The sequence below is a fragment of the Drosophila santomea genome, chromosome 3R (genome assembly GCF_016746245.2).
Source record: "Drosophila santomea strain STO CAGO 1482 chromosome 3R, Prin_Dsan_1.1, whole genome shotgun sequence".
Lineage (NCBI taxonomy): Eukaryota > Metazoa > Arthropoda > Insecta > Diptera > Drosophilidae > Drosophila > Drosophila santomea.
Window position 1 is genome coordinate 2,971,090 of NC_053019.2, and position 17,488 is coordinate 2,988,577.

At 44.6% G+C, this 17,488-nt stretch overlaps 3 protein-coding genes across 4 annotated transcripts; 1 reads left to right on the forward strand and 2 right to left on the reverse strand.

Annotated features, from left to right (window-relative positions):
• Window positions 1-21: 21 nt before the first annotated feature.
• LOC120452533 (WD repeat-containing protein 3) lies at window positions 22-2,997 on the forward strand. The gene is made up of 2 exons (XM_039636797.1): window positions 22-251; window positions 311-2,997. Exons 1-2 carry the CDS (start codon window positions 94-96, stop codon window positions 2,919-2,921), a joined length of 2,769 nt encoding a protein of 922 aa, XP_039492731.1. The 5' UTR covers window positions 22-93; the 3' UTR covers window positions 2,922-2,997.
• Window positions 2,976-5,130, reverse strand: LOC120452535 (stabilizer of axonemal microtubules 1). The gene is made up of 3 exons (XM_039636801.2): window positions 3,945-5,130; window positions 3,415-3,877; window positions 2,976-3,354 (listed from the first exon to the last, which is right to left on the reverse strand). Exons 1-3 carry the CDS (start codon window positions 4,908-4,910, stop codon window positions 3,299-3,301), a joined length of 1,485 nt encoding a protein of 494 aa, XP_039492735.1. The 5' UTR covers window positions 4,911-5,130; the 3' UTR covers window positions 2,976-3,298.
• A 94-nt stretch (window positions 5,131-5,224) lies between these two features.
• On the reverse strand, window positions 5,225-17,236 carry LOC120452534. Of its 2 annotated transcripts, none has more exons than XM_039636798.2 (4): window positions 16,520-17,236; window positions 6,428-7,848; window positions 6,116-6,370; window positions 5,225-6,054 (listed from the first exon to the last, which is right to left on the reverse strand). In XM_039636798.2, the coding sequence occupies exons 2-4, from the start codon at window positions 7,841-7,843 to the stop codon at window positions 5,926-5,928; spliced, it is 1,800 nt and encodes a 599-aa protein (XP_039492732.1). In that variant the 5' UTR covers window positions 7,844-7,848; window positions 16,520-17,236; the 3' UTR covers window positions 5,225-5,925. The 2 variants fall into 2 exon arrangements, with proteins under 2 accessions (XP_039492732.1, XP_039492733.1); XM_039636799.1 differs by lacking the exon at window positions 16,520-17,236 and adding an exon at window positions 8,000-8,159.
• Between the last annotated feature and the right edge of the window lie 252 nt (window positions 17,237-17,488).

Below are 17,488 nucleotides of genomic sequence, written 5' to 3' on the forward strand. Positions count from 1 at the left end.
GAATCGATAGCAACGTCGGGCAATCGATTGGGATCCATCTCCAAACACGTGAAACGCGATTTTTGATTTACCTTATGTGTTTTGAATGCTGCGATGGGTTTAACTAAACAATATTTGGCCTACCGGGCTATAGACAGCTTTAATATCATTACCTCCGGCCGCGCCAATGTGAACTTTGCCGTTGTGGACAAGACGGAGGGTCGATATGTGGCCGCTCCAGCTGCTGAAAATGTGATCGTGTGGGATTTGCGGTAGGTTGGCTTACAAAGCTTTTTCCTTACTTTTTACATTTTCATTTTATTTACCCCAGAATGGGCGATCGCAAGCTGACGCTGCGGCGCGAAAAGTTTGAGGTAACCTGCCTGAGGGTCTCCCCAGATCACCTGCACATTGCCGTTGGCTACGCGGATGGCATGGTGCAGATCTTCGATCTCAGCTCGGAGAGGTACTACGATCCCATCTGTACGCTGGCACTCCACAAGAACGCTGTGAGCATCCTGCGGTACGATTTGCAGGGCATGTGGCTGGTGAGCGGAGGCCTGGACACCGAACTGGTGGTCGTTGATGTGGTGGAGCAGGCGGGAAGGGCTCGGTTGAGTGGTCACAATGCCGCCATCACAGACGCTCATTTCCTGCAGCGTTTAGTGGACGAGAGCGTAGTGGTAAGCTGCTCGAAGGACACGCAAATCAAGTTCTGGAACCTGGAGACGCAGTTTTGCTTCAAGACCATCGTGGATAACCGCACCGAAGTCTGGGCACTGGCCTTTATTGGTAATCTAATGGTTGCCGGCGCTGGCGAAAGCGGCATGAACGTTTACCGCCTAAGAAAGCACGACGGTGCCATCACTGAAACTCTTGAATCTGCCGTTGATGGCCTATCCATTGATGACGAGGACACCATCAGCCCCATTAGCGTGAGCAACTGCGGCACCATCCAGCGGGCTGGAAAGGGTCGCACCGTAAACCTGGTGACCGATCCTAGTGAACGTGTGATCAGCTGCCACGGCACTAATGACCTAATCGAGAATTTCTACATCTGCACGCCGGAAGAGGTGAAGAAACGTCTGACTAAGCGCTTAAAAAAGGAGAAAAAGACCGCTGAGGACGAGGGAGCAGACGAAGCAAAGCTGTCCGCGGAACAGTCGCTAAGCGATGAAATCAAGCGATTAGAAAGCATCCGTGCCAAGCAGAAGATCAAGTCCATTGATGTGGTCTTGGGCCAGAACCAGGAGCTGCGTGTCCTTGTTAGTTTGGCCAACAACAGCCTGTCCCTGTACTCGCTGGAGGCGTCTATCAAGGCGCGTAAAGCAACCGATCCCAGTGCGAAACTTCTAAGGTCACTTACTCGACTGGGCCACCAATCTGAAGTGCGATCCGTGTGCTTTAGCAACGATTCCCTGGCCATTGGTTCCGGAGCTGGAGAATCCTTTAAGTTCTGGGATCGAGATGCCATGCAGTGCCTGCGAACTGTGCCAACGGACTACATCCTCTGCTCGAAGTTTGTTCCTGGCGATCACTACGTCCTTCTGGGCATGAAGAGCGGCAAATTGCTTATTGTGGACGTGGCAGCGGCTGATATAGTGGAGGAGATTCCGGCTCACGAAGGCGAACTTTGGTCCATTGCAATACTGCCCGATCAAAAAGGATGCGTCACTGGCAGTGGCGATTCCACGGTTAAGATCTGGACATTCGAGCTAATCGATGCCGGCGAAGGCGCTGCCCAAGCCAAGGTGCTGTCCCTGCTGCACAAGAACACACTGAAACTGGAGGAGACCGTGCTGTGTTTGGCTGTTAGTCCGGACATGAAGTACCTGGCTGTGGGATTGCTGGACGCCACCGTAAAGGTTTTCTTCCTCGACACCTTCAAGTTCTACTTATCCCTGTACGGTCACAAGTTACCAGTGATCTGCCTGGACATCTCTTACGACTCCAACCTCATTGTAACAGGATCAGCAGATCGTAACGTGAAAGTTTGGGGTTTAAACTTTGGAGACTGTCATCGTTCCATTTTTGCACACGACGATTCGGTAATGAGTGTACAGTTCATACCCAGAACGCACATGTTTTTTACGTGCGGAAAGGATGGAAAGGTAAAACAGTGGGATGGCGATAGCTTCGAGAAGATTCTTACCTTGCCTGGACATATAGGCGAAGCCTATTGTCTGTCCGTATCTCCAAATGGACGTTATTTGGTCACCTGCGGATCAGATAGAACTCTTAGAATGTACGAGCGCACAGAGGAGACCATTGTATTGAAGGATGTGCAGGAGGAGGAGCGAGAGCAAATGGAGAATGAGCAACTGGCCACGGGCGAGGACAACACTGTTCCCTTGCTTCCGGGTCTTAAAATGCCGTCACGCAAAACAGTGGGTTCCGAACAGTCTGCTGAATCGATTCTCGAATGCCTGGAAATATCTAAACAGTTCGAGCTCGAGGCGGAGGAGAAGCCCGAGTTACATCCCTTGATGCAGGCACTGCAGGTAAAGAATCCTGAAGACTTCCTGGTTAGCACCCTGATGAGGATACGTGCTTCCGATCTGGAGGAGGCACTTCTCCTACTCCCCTTCGCCACTGTGTGTGAAGTCCTCGAGCGCCTACCCACTCTGCTGACCCAGCGACCCGATCAACTGGAGCTGCTTTGTCGCGTCACCATCTTCCTGTTCAAGGTGCACATGAAGCCCATCTCGGCGGCTAAGAACATGAAGCCTCTGCTTGTCAAGCTGCTCTCGATGCTCAAGCGGGATGTTGGCCAGCTGCGGGATGTCTTGGGATGGAACCTGCACGGTTTGGCCCTGCTACAAACAGAAGTAGAGCAGCGCGATGGTGTCCAGCTCTTCAGGGAGGCCACACAGGCTCGCAAGAAGCGGGATAAGAAGCGGAGAGAAGCCAGTAAGCGGAGGCTGCAGATTCAAATGATTTGAGACGCAATACCCTAGACTTAGTTGTATAAATCCAATTATACGTGTTAGTTAATATATGATTTACTGGATTGCTATATTTCTGTGAACATACTTTAATTTGACAATGAGGAATACACCATAATTCGTAAGCCAATTATTGGATTACCGGCAATTTTTTGTATATACATGATAAAAAGGATTGTGGAGCGAAGGAACGGATAGCGGCGCTTGGTTACTCAGGGCAGTTCGCAAGCGAACTTGTTGACAAGCATTTAAAACAAAAACAAAGTTATCTCCTTAGAAGACCTGGACTGAGAGATTTAGCTTGAACGCAAACGTAGAACTCGGGATGAGCTTGGGAGCAGTATTCTTGAGAGCAATCATAAAGTATTTCCAGCCTAACAAATTCCGGCTTTGGGGAAAGTGCCATCGGCACCACCAGTTCCACAAGGACCTGTTCGGGACTCCGATTATATTTTAGAAATGTTAGGTGGTAAATCTGGTTGAAACCTACCACCACAGCGCTGGAAGGCTCCCGGCGGCCCGTAGCTAAGTTTCTGGATAGTGCACTTCTCAATAGGTCCGGTTGGGCGGCAGTAGGATGTGTATCTGGCCCACGGGAGGGGCTCCTTGGGTGGCACACAGTTCGGCAAGTAGCTGAGTTTGTATGTGGTGCACTTCTCCATGGGTCCCTCGTTCCGGCAGAATCCCTGTCGTGGTCGGACGGACTCGGTGCGTGGGAAGCAGGTGACGTCCACCGGCATGTAGGACAACTTGTTCACCGTGCAACGCTCCATGGCTCCAGTGGGCCGGCAGAAGGCCGTTCGCGGCATGATGGGAGCCCTCCTCACGTGCGGCTTGGCCACAAAGTCATGTTTCTGGGTGGTCATCGCATACATGGGCCCGTCGAATCGCAGGCCATTCTCCATCGGGCGAATCGGAGGAGTACGCTCCGTGCAATTCGGCTGATAGGACAGCTAGTAAGAGAGAAGATAAGCGTATTTAAAAATCTTGGGTCAGTCTGATGTGGGTTGGAATACTTGCCTTTTGAATGGTGCACCTTTCTAGCGGTCCTGAGGGCCGGCAGAAAGTGTCCCTGGGCAGGACTGGCGCCGGCTTGGTCCTGGAGGCGTCTACTGGCATGTAGCTGAGCTTGTACACCGTGCTTCCGGATCCGGCGTCGTTGCCACAGAAGCGCAAGGTGGTGAGCGGCGTCACCGGAGCAGTTCGTGCCTCATTGCAGTTGGGCATGTAGCTAAGGTTGTAGGTGGTGCAGACATTGGAGTAGCGCGGCGGCACACACCGTATCTTGTCTGCCCAGGGCGTGGGCTCCTTGGCTGGCAAGCAAACCGGCATGTACGACAGCTTTTGGATGGTGCAGCGCTCCATGGGGCCTGCCGGCTTGCAGTAGTGCGATCCCTGGACCATGGCCTTCGGAGGCGGATTCTGGCAGACATCGATGGGCATGTAGCTCAGCTTCTGGATGGTACAGCGCTCCATCGGCGCATTTGACGTGCAGATAGCCACTCGCGGCTTAATGGGATCCCGCTTCACGATCCCCTTGGGCACGTAGTCGTGTTTCTGCGAGGTCATCGCATAGATGGGTCCCTCGAAGCGCAGGCCGCTCTCCATGGGAACGATGGGTGGCGTCCGCTTCACCGGACATGGTGGCATATAGGATAGCTTCTGAATGGTGCACTTTTCCAGCGGCGCCGTGGAGGCTCGGATCTGGGAGCACGGCATTACGGGCCGGGCCCTAATGTTGTCGCCGCAGTTGGCATAGAACGACCGCCGGTAGATGGTGTCAGTGTCCAGCGGCGCTGTGGAGCGCATAAAGTGTGACTTGGGCAGGATGGGCATGGTGCGCGGCGGCTGCTGGTAGCAGCATCCTGCATAGTCGCCGCAATCGCAAGGCGGACATGTCGAGCCCGGCGGACAGGGCGAGAAATCTGTGGGCGTCTGGCAAGGATCGCAGGGATTGGGGCAGTACGTGTTGCAATCACCGGACATGGCTGATTATGGGACACTGACCTCAAAAAATCCAGAAACAGAAAATCAAAAAAACCGACACGGATGTGAAGCCGACGAATACTGGAAAATTGTCAATGGAAATAATTTTGTTTGCTCGGAGCTGAGAGAAACGGTTGAGTAGACTTGACACTTCCGAAACGACTAAAGAATAATTTTGCAAAGACACTAGACGACGAAAAGTTTCCCGATGTGTTCTACGAAGGCAGAGATGGTCGAATGAAATCGGGTGTGGAAATAGAACACCACTCTGAAATGTAACACATAGGCAACCAAGAAAATGAGTATCAGCTGGATTTTTGTGATCGTCTTCATTTATTTCAGTTTACATTCTTCATTGCTAGGATATCCTGATACTTTATTAGCGATAAGTCCTACAAATTGTGAGTGGAGCACTCTGTAAGGGACAAATAAATAACCCTTCATCTTCACATTCGGAGATAAACTGCCCTAAGCACTTTAAAGAATTATTAATACATACATAAACAAACGGCTTGCATCATAAATTGGAATCTGTAAATGTGCCTAACTAAGTGTCTAACTAAACTCAATTTAAATTATTAAACATTAATAGAAATCACGTACGTTTTAACTTATTTACAATATTTTTGCCTGCTCTATTGGGTTTGGGTCTATGGGGCTGGGCGAATACTTTGAGGATCAGCAAATCATTTCTAATACATAAATATAGAATTACTCAGTTAACAAAACAGTTCCATACGCGGATTGAACATAAAATGAATAAATCGATCCCGTGTATAAGCGGGGAGGGGATGGGCATGTTTCCAATGCACCCATAAAAACATTTTGCGATTCTCTTACAAACTAGTTGTCTTAGACTATATGCTCGATTCATAATATTTTTCAAAAAGAATATAGTAAAAATACAATTATATATGTGTGTATATATGATTCAGTTCGCTCGACGTTCACTCGCTTATCGACAATGTTTCGGGTATACAATTATAGATCGTTTTAGATCGGGGACTCCTTATCGTTACAACGTATGCAGATTAGCGGGCACCTGGTCCAGGAAGTTGGCCGGAAACTGTCCCTGACGACCCGCTACCTCGCCGTACAGCCAGTCCTCGTTAATCCTATAAAGCACTGTGACCAGTTCGTTCTCCTATGGGAAGAAAAATTGATTATAAATTCTGTAACGAAGGCGCTGCTTGAAGGGTAATTACCTGCAAGGCGAGATCTCCTTCGACTTCTCCGGGAAAGTGATACAAGCAGAGCGCCGTCGGCAGTTGCTGTTGTGACGGACTGGGTGACGGTGCTGCAGCACTTACAGCTGGAGCGGCAGCACCGCCACCAGTGGCCCCTAATGGCACCTTGATGTCCACGTAGTTGATTGGAAAAATGCCCTCACATCCGGAACGTGTGCGTCCGCGCAACCACTCCGGCGTGGGATGGTCCAACAGATAAATTTTCTCGTTCTCCTACAAATATCAGCATTATTATACTAATTAAATCGTACGAGGGTGTCAAGAACTTACTCTAAAACTAAGATCGCCCGGCTCAATGCCGTCAAAATCATAGAGTGTAATGGCATAAGGAACTACTTCCTCCTCCATGTAGCCCTGGCATCCGTTGCTAAGCGCTAAAGCGTCCACTTTCCCGTTTATCACATCCAGCAGTGAGATTCCGCTAGATGGCGGCGGTGGTGGCGGTCCTTTGGGCATTGGGGGCGAAGGTGGAGTTTCCGATCCTCCGTAACCTGATGGTATGCTATAACCTGGCGGTAAGTGACCTCCAATAAATGGTGGTGGTTTCGGGGCCTTTGGCTTTTGCGATATCTTGGGCTTGATGATGGTGGGCATGGTAAGCGATTGAGTAGGCGGCAACAGACTCTTGCCATTGCACAGCGGATTGTCCGAGGTGCGTGACTGCAATGGGTACGTCTGACGCACTGGGGCGGAGCCAAAGCTATCGACTCCTCCGTGTCCAACGCTATCCACCGCCTCCCACGGATCCAGCGGACTCTGTGTGGAGGGCCGCGATCGATGGTAATCGTCCTCGAATCCACTCTCCGGCTGCGAAACACTGCCGTTGTTGGGCGAACTGAAGTTGCTGTCCGAGCTGAAGCTGTCCACGCTGACGCAGTCGCTGTTGGACTTCTGGGTAAAGGTGGGCGACGAGGGCGGCGAATCGAAGCTGATGAGCTGTGCATCGGCCGTCTGCTGCGAGGCATAATGGGAGCTGTGGCTACTGCTCGTGGTGGTAGTTGTGGTAGTGGTGGCCGTGTTCCACGCTGCATTCCAATCCACATTGCTAAAGGTCGCCGAGGATGCACTGCTGCCGTTGTTGCTGTAGCTTGGTGTAGCGACATTGCCGCTGCTCAGGCCGTAGACGCGATTTTCCGCTGCGGCCTTGGAAGCAGCGGCGGATGCCGTGGACGTGGACTTCTTGCGAAGGAAAATGTTTGACATGAGTCTGCCAGTACCGCCAGTGACCGCCGATGCCATCGAGGAGGTGGACTTGGCCACGTTCTGCCCATTGACCAGCACCTTGGGCGGCGGCGGTCGCGGCGGTGGCATCTTCTTGAAGCGATCATTTCCGTTGCTTCCACCAAATGGATCGTCGTCCCAGTTGGTGGCCGGCGTGTAGCGTGCCTGCGGAAACTTTCGCGTGATGCTCGATCCTCCCATTGGCTCGTCGAAAAGGCTGCCGTTGTTATTGTTGCTGACGGCGGTCCGCTTGTGCGGCGAAACCTGCGACTGCAGCGGACCCTTGGGCGGCGGCGGCAGCTTGATGGTCAGCTTCTGGAGTCCTCCTCCAGCCGCCTGCTGTTGCTGCAGGTGCTGCTGCTGGAGCTGGAGACGCAGCTGTTCCAGGCTGGCATTCGCCCCAGCCGCGGCGCTCTGGCCACGTGATCCGGGCGGAGCGGGCGCCGGTCTTGATGGAATGGTCATTCTACCTGCAATTGAAGAGGCGACCAAAGGGAATTCAATTAACTTCGTGAACAGAACAGCTACACGGAGTTCGCCCTAATGGCGTTCTCAAATTAAACATGCAAAATCAGACGGTGTTGATATGGCAAATATTTGAGCCTGATAAGCGACACTCACGACAAGTGAACTTTCATGGAGAGCTGCTTCGAAATTGTTGACTCGCACCCCACCAATGTGATCAGACTTCTCGTGGGGCTTTTCTTCTACTCAAAATTTCAAAAACGAAACAAATACGAAATATTAACGAGTTTGCTGGGTTTCTGGGAGGAGCACAATCTGATATTTTTAAATGTCATTACTAAGAGTTGAAAATGATTGCTTGCTTGACTAGTAATTTTTTCATCAAGGAATTTCTTACTACACTTTTTCTTAGTAAAACAAGATCATAAAAATGTACTTTTACTTTATTCGAAGGTCACGCCACCCTGTCCTTACAATAAACATTAAGAAATGCTTATTGATTTACTATGCCAGATAAGATTTTAGCTTAAGTACTTGACTCAAGTGGATTTGCAGTGAAGACTTCTGATAAAATACGCTCGGACACAGAACGCTCCAGTTACTGATAGTGAAAACGGATTTTCTGATTATTATAAGGGAATACTATGTGTGACTCACTGTAGTAATAAACCAGACAGGTTCATTGATTAGAACGAATTATTCGGCATACACGCACCATGATTTTCAGCAATCAACAGATGGCGAAGTCGTTTATTAACATAAGTGGAAACCATCAATCGACAGATCCGAAATGCTCTTTAGTGCTTTCTGTTTACGATGCAATTGGCGAAAGCGAAGGAATAAATATAGAACTTGTTGATTTCGCAGGGGTTTCTCGAACATTTACCTCATCATCAACCGCATCCACAATTGCTCATCTGCTAATTACTGCGGTTTTTTCCCTTTAGTTTTTTCTATCAGTCTATTTATGCTTTTCGCGTTGGTTAAGCCACGATAATAAATAGTGAACAAAAGTGATATCAATGGCAGCGCAATGAAACGTTTTCGAGTTTGCGCCGGATCCAGAAAATATGTAGCTGCATTGTGGACTGCTGCAGTTGCCCCACTTGCCGGGTTCCCGGTGCCCGGCACATGGTGGAACCGAACCGAACCAAGCCGATTCAGAAGCGCAGCTGAATTGGACTGCATGTGCCACAAGTGGGATATTCCGCAGAGAAGCCAAACGCAAGCACAATGGGCGGTGGCAGTGATAAGAGCAAATCCAATGTCGCCTCTCGCGAGATCAACGAAATGGTTTGCGTAAACAAAACAATTTCTATAAACAATTTTAAGCGGCAAAAAATGTAAGGCAACTAAAGGGGCGGCGTATGATTTGATAAAATAAATTCCCATATACTTATGCGTATTTTTCTGCGATTCGAAAGATGGAAGGATGGTCGAAAATTAGTGCGTCACACGGAGAATTCCCAGAAGACCCATTCGCGGAAATAAAATGACAAAAAGGTGGGAGGAGATGGCGCCGCGGCAAACCATTTCCGCCTCTTTGAAGGGGGTGTGTATTTAGTGGTAAATATGTTTGAGCATATGGCCGGATTTACATATGTTTATTGGTTCTGCGAACGCAAACAGTTCGCAAATATTTGTAAGCTCTTTGGTTGTATGAAAGGTCGTTTCCGCCAGAGCTGTAGTTTAAAGGAACATGCCTAATGTACTTCTGAAGCCAAAAAGATCTAAGAAACTCAAGAGCTATTGGGGGATAAGTTCCATAAACGACTAGTTTTCGATTGATGACACAACAAATTGGATTTAAAATTTCTTATTCGAATTCATTCAAAGTCAATGATCGACCAACGAAACTGAACAATATGCCATTTAACGGAAAGTCTGAATGTGTGCACAAAAGAACTGGGATTTCATGTTTAGAAACTTTCAAACTCTTTCAGCCGCAGCCGTAAACATCCAATCATAACAAATAGTCGCTGCATGCGAAATTCATGCAAATTTCCATGTCTTCTATGGAGGAGACCTTCCCTGTAAATAAAGTAAACACGAAACCTAGGGGAATGAATAGCTAAATCTGTGAAATGTCTGACTGTTCATTTCGCCCATCATTGAATAACTTGCTGCACAAAAAACCGACTGGCGGACTAAACTGTGACGCTAATGGCAGACACGTTTTCAACGGTTAAACGTAGAACAAACCTGGCATTTACAATTTAATTAAAATCACCTTCAGAAGGTGATGATGGGAGAAAGAAAAGTGGGCAGCGGCCCACCACCCACCACCCACAACCCACGTCCACCCACCTAGTTTGTTGTCGTTCCTTTGAATGCGAATTTAATCATTTTGCTTACTATTCGCTTTGTATAGACATGTGTAGAAATTCAAGAGCAAGAGCAGTCTATTTACAATGGCAAACACGCTTTCCTTTTCCCATTTTCCGCGTGGCGTCAGTAAAATTGATCAAATAATCACCCTAATCGCTGGCGGGGGTAAATCTTAATGAGGTGCTCTACATTACACCTATTATCAGCGCACTTAAACAAATTAAACCCGAGTTGCAGCTAATTATGATCTCGCACATTAAAAGGCACATAAAGTAAAGCTCTGGCATCAAATGTATGGACTGGCCGACTAGCCTTGTATGGTTCTTATATAATCAACTGATTCTTGATTTCTAATAAGTTTGAGCTCTTTCCTTGATCTATCGAAAACTTGAATTCAGTTGGGGCCTTCGGAAGTGTGTAATAAAGCTACTCTTTTCTGCGGTTCAAGCTCAAGAGCAGTCGATGTTAACCGGTTTACACAGCGACTGACTCCCTTTACAGATTGCAATGAGAATGAAGTCTGTGAAAATGCTTGCTAATTGCTTGTTTTCATTCGGCTTTGAGTATTTCCAGACACGGCTTTTCATGTAACTGATTTCCAGTGAAATTGTTTATGGGATAGAATGGATGATTCAGTCGCCGGTTGACAGAATGTGTGGGCACATACGCTTTGTGATGCGATACACTTGGGTTAGGGGCAACTTTTACTTTGGCATGGTGGACCATCCTCAGGCTTGACCGCACGTTCGAGCAAAGTCGCACGAACAATGGAAGTCGGAGGAAAGCAGAACAAAAGAAAGTGACAAACACATCGATCTCAGTCTTCATACACATATGTGATGAGGGGTATACATACATATGTACATACATATGTACACGAGTATGTGGGGTGGAGCTGATTCGTTCAAAATCGGGTGAGAGCGATATTGATAGGCGACTGCTATAAATTGGAATGGATTGCGTTTGAAAGAGCAATTTCCATGCTCCGCTTTTAATGAATTGTGCGCTACCGAGCATTTCTCTTTCCACAATCCCAATTTCCTTGGCATCGTTTGTTGACATTTGCAATTGCTGATACTTTGACATTTTCGACCACCGCACCTACGAAAACAGGCGTGACGACCTTGAATGCTTTTATTTTCAATGGCCAAATAAAAACTAGACCAAAATCACATCACAAAGGGCCACAAGTGCTCCATTAGTCGTCTTCGACTTGCGCCACTTGAGCGCTCCATGAAAAGCATTAACCTCTGAATGATGTGGATCCCTCTATGGAGTACACGGTAAAAACGATATAACACCAACCATATATGTGTGTAAATTGTAATAGAAGAAAGTTGTTTAGCTCGTCACGTTTCAAACTCACATCCACATCGTTGTCATAGACATAATCGTTTTTGTAGAAATTCATTATTTTTTAATTATTTCATGTTCCTGTCCTCTGGTATTCCCTTCCAAAAACCATAACATCTCATGAGCAATAGAGCAGTGTTGATTTGGGCGGCAATTTGCTGTCGCTTGACTCAGTTTACACGATAAAGGAGTACGCAGTTTAAAGCAAATATACAAATATGCACGTATAAATATGGCAGCGTAAACAGTGAAATAAATATTAAATAACACTAATTTCTTGAGGTGTAGCGTAAAAATAGCAAATGGGAGCAGCGGCAATAAAAGCTCCCCCATCAGATGAACAAAACAAAACGAAGGCAATGGCACTGCTCTAAGTAACGCCGAAGTCAATTGAATTTAATGCCAGACATGACAAGTTAAATGAACTTAACTAAAAACACGCCCCAACTTTCGGGTTCTTTCGCTGCGTTTTTTGTTTCAAGCGCTTTTAAAACTGCCCAATATAATATACTCTATGCAGAGCAGAGCAGTATCAGAATCGTGACCGCAATGCGTTGATGCAATTAAAGCAAATTACACAGAGAACAAAGCCGAAATCATTCAATTTACATCAAGTGCGATAAGGAAGCGCTGATGGGAAACAGAGCCATGCCTTGTGTGTCTTTGAGGTTAAGGTTTATTGAGCTGTGGGGATCTGTTAAGAGCCAGTCTCGATCGCTGAAAGAGCTCTTTATCATCGGGGGATTGTGGATACAGCTTGAATCTGGTGCGACAACAATCTATTCGCAGATACACGCGCACACACATGGCTAGTAAATATTTGATCGGCAAATTTGGCGCTATAAGCAGCAGTCATAGCAAAAAAGATCAGAACTTTGTATAAGGGAGACCGGAAAAAGCAAAAAACAGGCACAAGCCTAAATGCAAAAACGGGTTTTACTTACTTAACCCAAGATTTTTCATAGTCCTCACAAGTCTGCTTGTTTTTTGCCTTTGGCTGAGCAAAAGCGGAATGAATAAGTATAAAATAGGTGAAACAAAACTTGGCGAATCCGCAGCACTATTCCACATTGTCAGCACGTTTTCCTGTTCATCATATACTCGTATGTATGTACTTTTTGTTCTCCCTGCCGTTCCATTCCATTCCAGCTCGTGCCGTTCGTTCTAAAAGCGTATTTGCATACACACAACTATTGATAGACCCACTACACAGCATACAATGTCGTTTTGTGCTAAGCCCACAAATTCTAGACAAACAATGCGATCTGAAAATTGCACGTTTGCATGTAAAATATACAAGGAGCAGCAGATGAAATCCATCGCTGAAATGTGGGGACTCCTCCTCCTCCTCCGTCTTCTGCTCCGCTTGCAATCCACTCGTGCGTTTCATGGCGGGACACTTGCCGAATGTGGGTCAAAGTTGAACACAATCAGAGCTGAAAGCTTACTCCAGTACTTCCGAGCACGCCCACATTTTTGTGCACTCAAAGGAGTATCGAGTCGAGTACTGAGTGCAAAACACTTGCCGCCTATTTTAGTGCTTTAAAAACAATGCACTTAAAAAACAAAGGCCTATAAAGAGGATATTTGTGCCATTTGCATGTAGCATCTGAATTAGTCGTTTAAAATGATACCTTGAGTGTATAATAAAATTGATCACTCGATACTTGCTCAGCCAACAGTTCCTATGATAGGTTTATGATATCATCTAAAATTATCATCACGAAACTTATTGCCGCGCTGTGTCCGATTCAAGTAAACCTATGAAACCGCTTTATTCCTTAGCATGTCCTAAGATTGCACTTCCCTAAAAGATTGTGTAATATACATATGTATGTATATTATGTGTGATATACATTTCCTGTTTTTCATTTTAAGATTGCTCTGCGAAGGGTTTTATCACCGGACAGTGGCGTAGGCGAAAGGGGTGCTGCAGTGCCATATGGTATATGGTACATACATATATGGTTTTCATGTGAGGATCGGCCGAAAGGCAGTCAGCTGGAAAGCGAGGCAGGCGCCACTGCACCACCTGCTGCGTCCGAAAGTGACAAAACGAAATCGAAATTCCCTCGGTTTTCTATTTTATTAATGGTAAGAGGAAAGCTTCGTGCAAAGCTGCACAGAAAGAAAAACGTCCACTGAACGACTGGAAATATTGTTCTCAGCATTCAATAATAGAAGTGTAATTAGTGACCAGGGGTGGCATTTGCAGCGGAATTAATGTGGGCAACCAGGGGAGATGTTCTGTAATAATTCTAGCTATTCACTTAGTGCAATGACAGTGTTTTTCGTGTTGTGTCGATTATGCAGCCAGAAAATGGGTTTCCTATCCATAAATGTCACTGTACTCCCCGCTTATAGCTCAAAGAAGCTGGGTCCGCAAAAATCGAATTTTTGAAATTTAAAAGTTGAATCGTTGCCATCGTTTGCCCATGTTGCCACCAATAGTTTTTTGCCCACGTCCAGTTTCAGATATGAAATTCGAAAAATTTCGAAAATTTTCGAACTTCAAAAAGTTGTCTTTTTTGAACTTTTTTTTTTTTAAATCGCAATAACTTCGTTTGCCCACGTTTGCCCACCCTTTAGAATTTTGAAAAAACTTTTAGTTTAGAAAATATAAGCACTTAAAGAATTAAACATTTTCCATACCCCAAAACTAAAAATTTTCAAACAAAATCGTTTGCCCACCCCCTAAAATTGCTTTTTATCGTTTGCCCACCCTTTAAAAATTGTTTTTTTCGTTTGCCCACCCTTAAAAAAAATAAAAACGTTTGCCCACCTCTTAAAACTAAATATTTTAAAACAAAATCGTTTGCCCACCCCCTAAAATTGCTTTTTATCGTTTGCCCACCCTTTAAAAATTGTTTTTTTCGTTTGCCCACCCTTAAAAAAAAATAAAAACGTTTGCCCACCTCTTAAAACTAAATATTTTAAAACAAAATCGTTTGCCCACCCCCTAAAATTGCTTTTATCGTTTGCCCACCCTTTAAAAATTGTTTTTTTCGTTTGCCCACCCTTAAAAAAAAATAAAAACGTTTGCCCACCTCTTAAAACTAAATATTTTAAAACAAAATCGTTTGCCCACCCCCTAAAATTGCTTTTTATCGTTTGCCCACCCTTTAAAAATTGTTTTTTTCGTTTGCCCACCCTTAAAAAAAATAAAAACGTTTGCCCACCTCTTAAAACTAAATATTTTAAGACAAAATCGTTTGCCCACCCCTAAAATTGCTTTTTATCGTTTGCCCACCCTTTAAAAATTGTTTTTTTCGTTTGCCCACCCTTAAAAAAAAATAAAAACGTTTGCCCACCTCTTAAAACTAAATATTTTAAAACAAAATCGTTTGCCCACCCCCTAAAAATGCTTTTTATCGCATAAAATTGGATTCTTAAAACAATTTACCTAAAAAATTAACCCTTTGTCACAGGTGCTAACAAGTTACCTAAAAATTAACCCTTTGTCACAGGTGCAATTGAAGACCGTATATTATTGACAACTTTTATACCTAATATGAGAATCAACATATACATATAAAAAAACACACATACACATTTTCGGTTCTCCTATCTGCACTGAAAAAATCAAGTTGAAAAAATGAAAATACATAGTTTTAATGCTTTTGAAAACTCCAAATTATGTTGGATAACAATATGGTAAAGCAAACACAATTGTTTTTATTTTTTTCTGGGTTGTATGTATGTAAACCAATTTGCTAGCAACGAAACATACGACTGATTTTTAGCAATGTAGCTTTTCAGTCGGACACCGAGGTAACTGTTAAGCATATGAAATTGTTGTTGCTCAGCATAAGGAACTAGTGAAGAATAAGCAGAATACACCATAATGTTTTTGTATGTATGTATTGTCAATGCGGCAAGTACCACGTGTGCGTGTGAATTGGCGCCACAGCTTACTGAAAGTAATTTTTAATTGAAAATATTTTTTTTAAGGGTGGGCAAACGATAAAAAGCAATTTTAGGGGGTGGGCAAACGATTTTGTTTTAAAATATTTAGTTTTAAGAGGTGGGCAAACGTTTTTATTTTTTTTAAGGGTGGGCAAACGAAAAAAACAATTTTTAAAGGGTGGGCAAACGATAAAAAGCAATTTTAGGGGTGGGCAAACGATTTTGTTTTAAAATATTTAGTTTTAAGAGGTGGGCAAACGTTTTTATTTTTTTTTAAGGGTGGGCAAACGAAAAAAACAATTTTTAAAGGGTGGGCAAACGATAAAAAGCAATTTTAGGGGGTGGGCAAACGATTTTGTTTTAAAATATTTAGTTTTAAGAGGTGGGCAAACGTTTTTATTTTTTTTAAGGGTGGGCAAACGAAAAAAACAATTTTTAAAGGGTGGGCAAACGATAAAAAGCAATTTTAGGGGGTGGGCAAACGATTTTGTTTGAAAATTTTTAGTTTTGGGGTATGGAAAATGTTTAATTCTTTAAGTGCTTATATTTTCTAAACTAAAAGTTTTTTCAAAATTCTAAAGGGTGGGCAAACGTGGGCAAACGAAGTTATTGCGATTTAAAAAAAAAAAGTTCAAAAAAGACAACTTTTTGAAGTTCGAAAATTTTCGAAAATTTTCGAAATTTCATATCTTGAAAACTGGACGTGGGCAAAAAAAACTAATTGGTGGGCAAACATGGGCAAACGATGGGCAAACGATTCCAACTTTCAAATTTCAAAAATTCGATTTTTGCGGACCCAGCTTCTTTGAGCTCCCGCTTATCGCTAAGGCTTGAGTAAACAGTCGGAACAAACGTAGCATGTCGGTTTATGCAATAGTTTGTGAATTGTACAATAGTTGTGCAGTAGCAAAGTTTCTTCTTGCCTTATACTAGCAGTCACCCGGGCAAACATTTAATTAATTAACAAATGCGACCTTGACTGGAATTTCAATTAAGTAAGTAGCTTGTGCAAACTGATGAAAATGTGTATGTATGCAAAAGCATAGTTGTCAGGGTGATGTGGTTAAATATCAATTGCGGGTAACTAACCTTTTGGCGATTTCCGATTCGTTCCGATCCGATTCGCTTCGATTCGAAAAAACCGATCCGCAAAGCTGGCTTAGTGGTTTTTTTGTCTTTGCCTTTTTGGCGATGTGCGTTCAAAAAGGTGGACCAAAGAGTTAAAAGTTAAATAGAGTGACTAATGCTGCACGCACACACTCGTACTGTATTTGTTGTCACACACACACACACATCAACTTTGCACTCTTCCTCCCTTTTGCTCGCTCGCATTCAAGGTGGTTAACGAGAGGTGAGCCAACAAAAACAACAACAGTAGCGGGCGCACTCACACACACGCGCTAAATAGCTGAACAGCAGCTGCAATAGTAGTAGCACGTATCCGCAGAGACAAAAACGAAGAAAACAGGAGACGGAGAAGGAAGTGCGCCTGCAGCTGCGACAATTATCACCCGATTATTTCCCAGCGTGTATTGCGAAATGTGCGCCTTCGTTTTGCTAAATACTTTTGCTTAATTATATGCACGCACACACACACCAAGGCACTTTTCCATAACGAATTTATTCAATGACACTCTGTACGAATCGCTTACAGTTGTGCGATTTAATAGCGATATTTGTCGGCCTTGATATGCCTCGATGTTTTCCAACTGTGTCGTAGAAGAGTTATGGAATAATTTAATTATTATCCGTTTTTATTGCGCCGCGAACGCGTCCGTTATGTTGATTCTGCCAGAGTGACCGTGGAACACAGCCAAATTAATGCTATGAATAAATTTCTCATTTTCAAGTTTTTTTCAACACAGCTTTCTATCGATAATTTTCCATATTTATGGTGTGCTTCCACTAAAGTCTTGTTGTGGTTATAATTTGTTAATATATTTGATACGGTTTCTTTTGAAAATACTGTTTTTTTAATCAATTGCTTGACAAAAAATTGATACTATAACCTTTGGGAGAAGAAACAGAGATGTTCTAAAAGCTATGAGAGAAGAATAT

Bases quoted from the DNA above. Each gene is read 5' to 3' on its own strand.
- LOC120452533 (XM_039636797.1), top strand. From the start codon at position 94: ATGGGTTTAACTAAACAATATTTGGCCTACCGGGCTATAGACAGCTTT. The intron at 252-310 runs GTAGGTTGGCTT...TATTTACCCCAG, and splicing joins GTGATCGTGTGGGATTTGCG to AATGGGCGATCGCAAGCTGA.
- LOC120452535 (XM_039636801.2), bottom strand. From the start codon at position 4,910: ATGTCCGGTGATTGCAACACGTACTGCCCCAATCCCTGCGATCCTTGC. The intron at 3,878-3,944 runs GCAAGTATTCCA...CTCTCTTACTAG, and splicing joins AAAGGTGCACCATTCAAAAG to CTGTCCTATCAGCCGAATTG. The intron at 3,355-3,414 runs GTAGGTTTCAAC...AGTCCCGAACAG, and splicing joins AGCCTTCCAGCGCTGTGGTG to GTCCTTGTGGAACTGGTGGT.
- LOC120452534 (XM_039636798.2), bottom strand. From the start codon at position 7,843: ATGACCATTCCATCAAGACCGGCGCCCGCTCCGCCCGGATCACGTGGC. The intron at 6,371-6,427 runs GTAAGTTCTTGA...TGATATTTGTAG, and splicing joins CGGGCGATCTTAGTTTTAGA to GAGAACGAGAAAATTTATCT. The intron at 6,055-6,115 runs GTAATTACCCTT...TTCTTCCCATAG, and splicing joins AAGGAGATCTCGCCTTGCAG to GAGAACGAACTGGTCACAGT.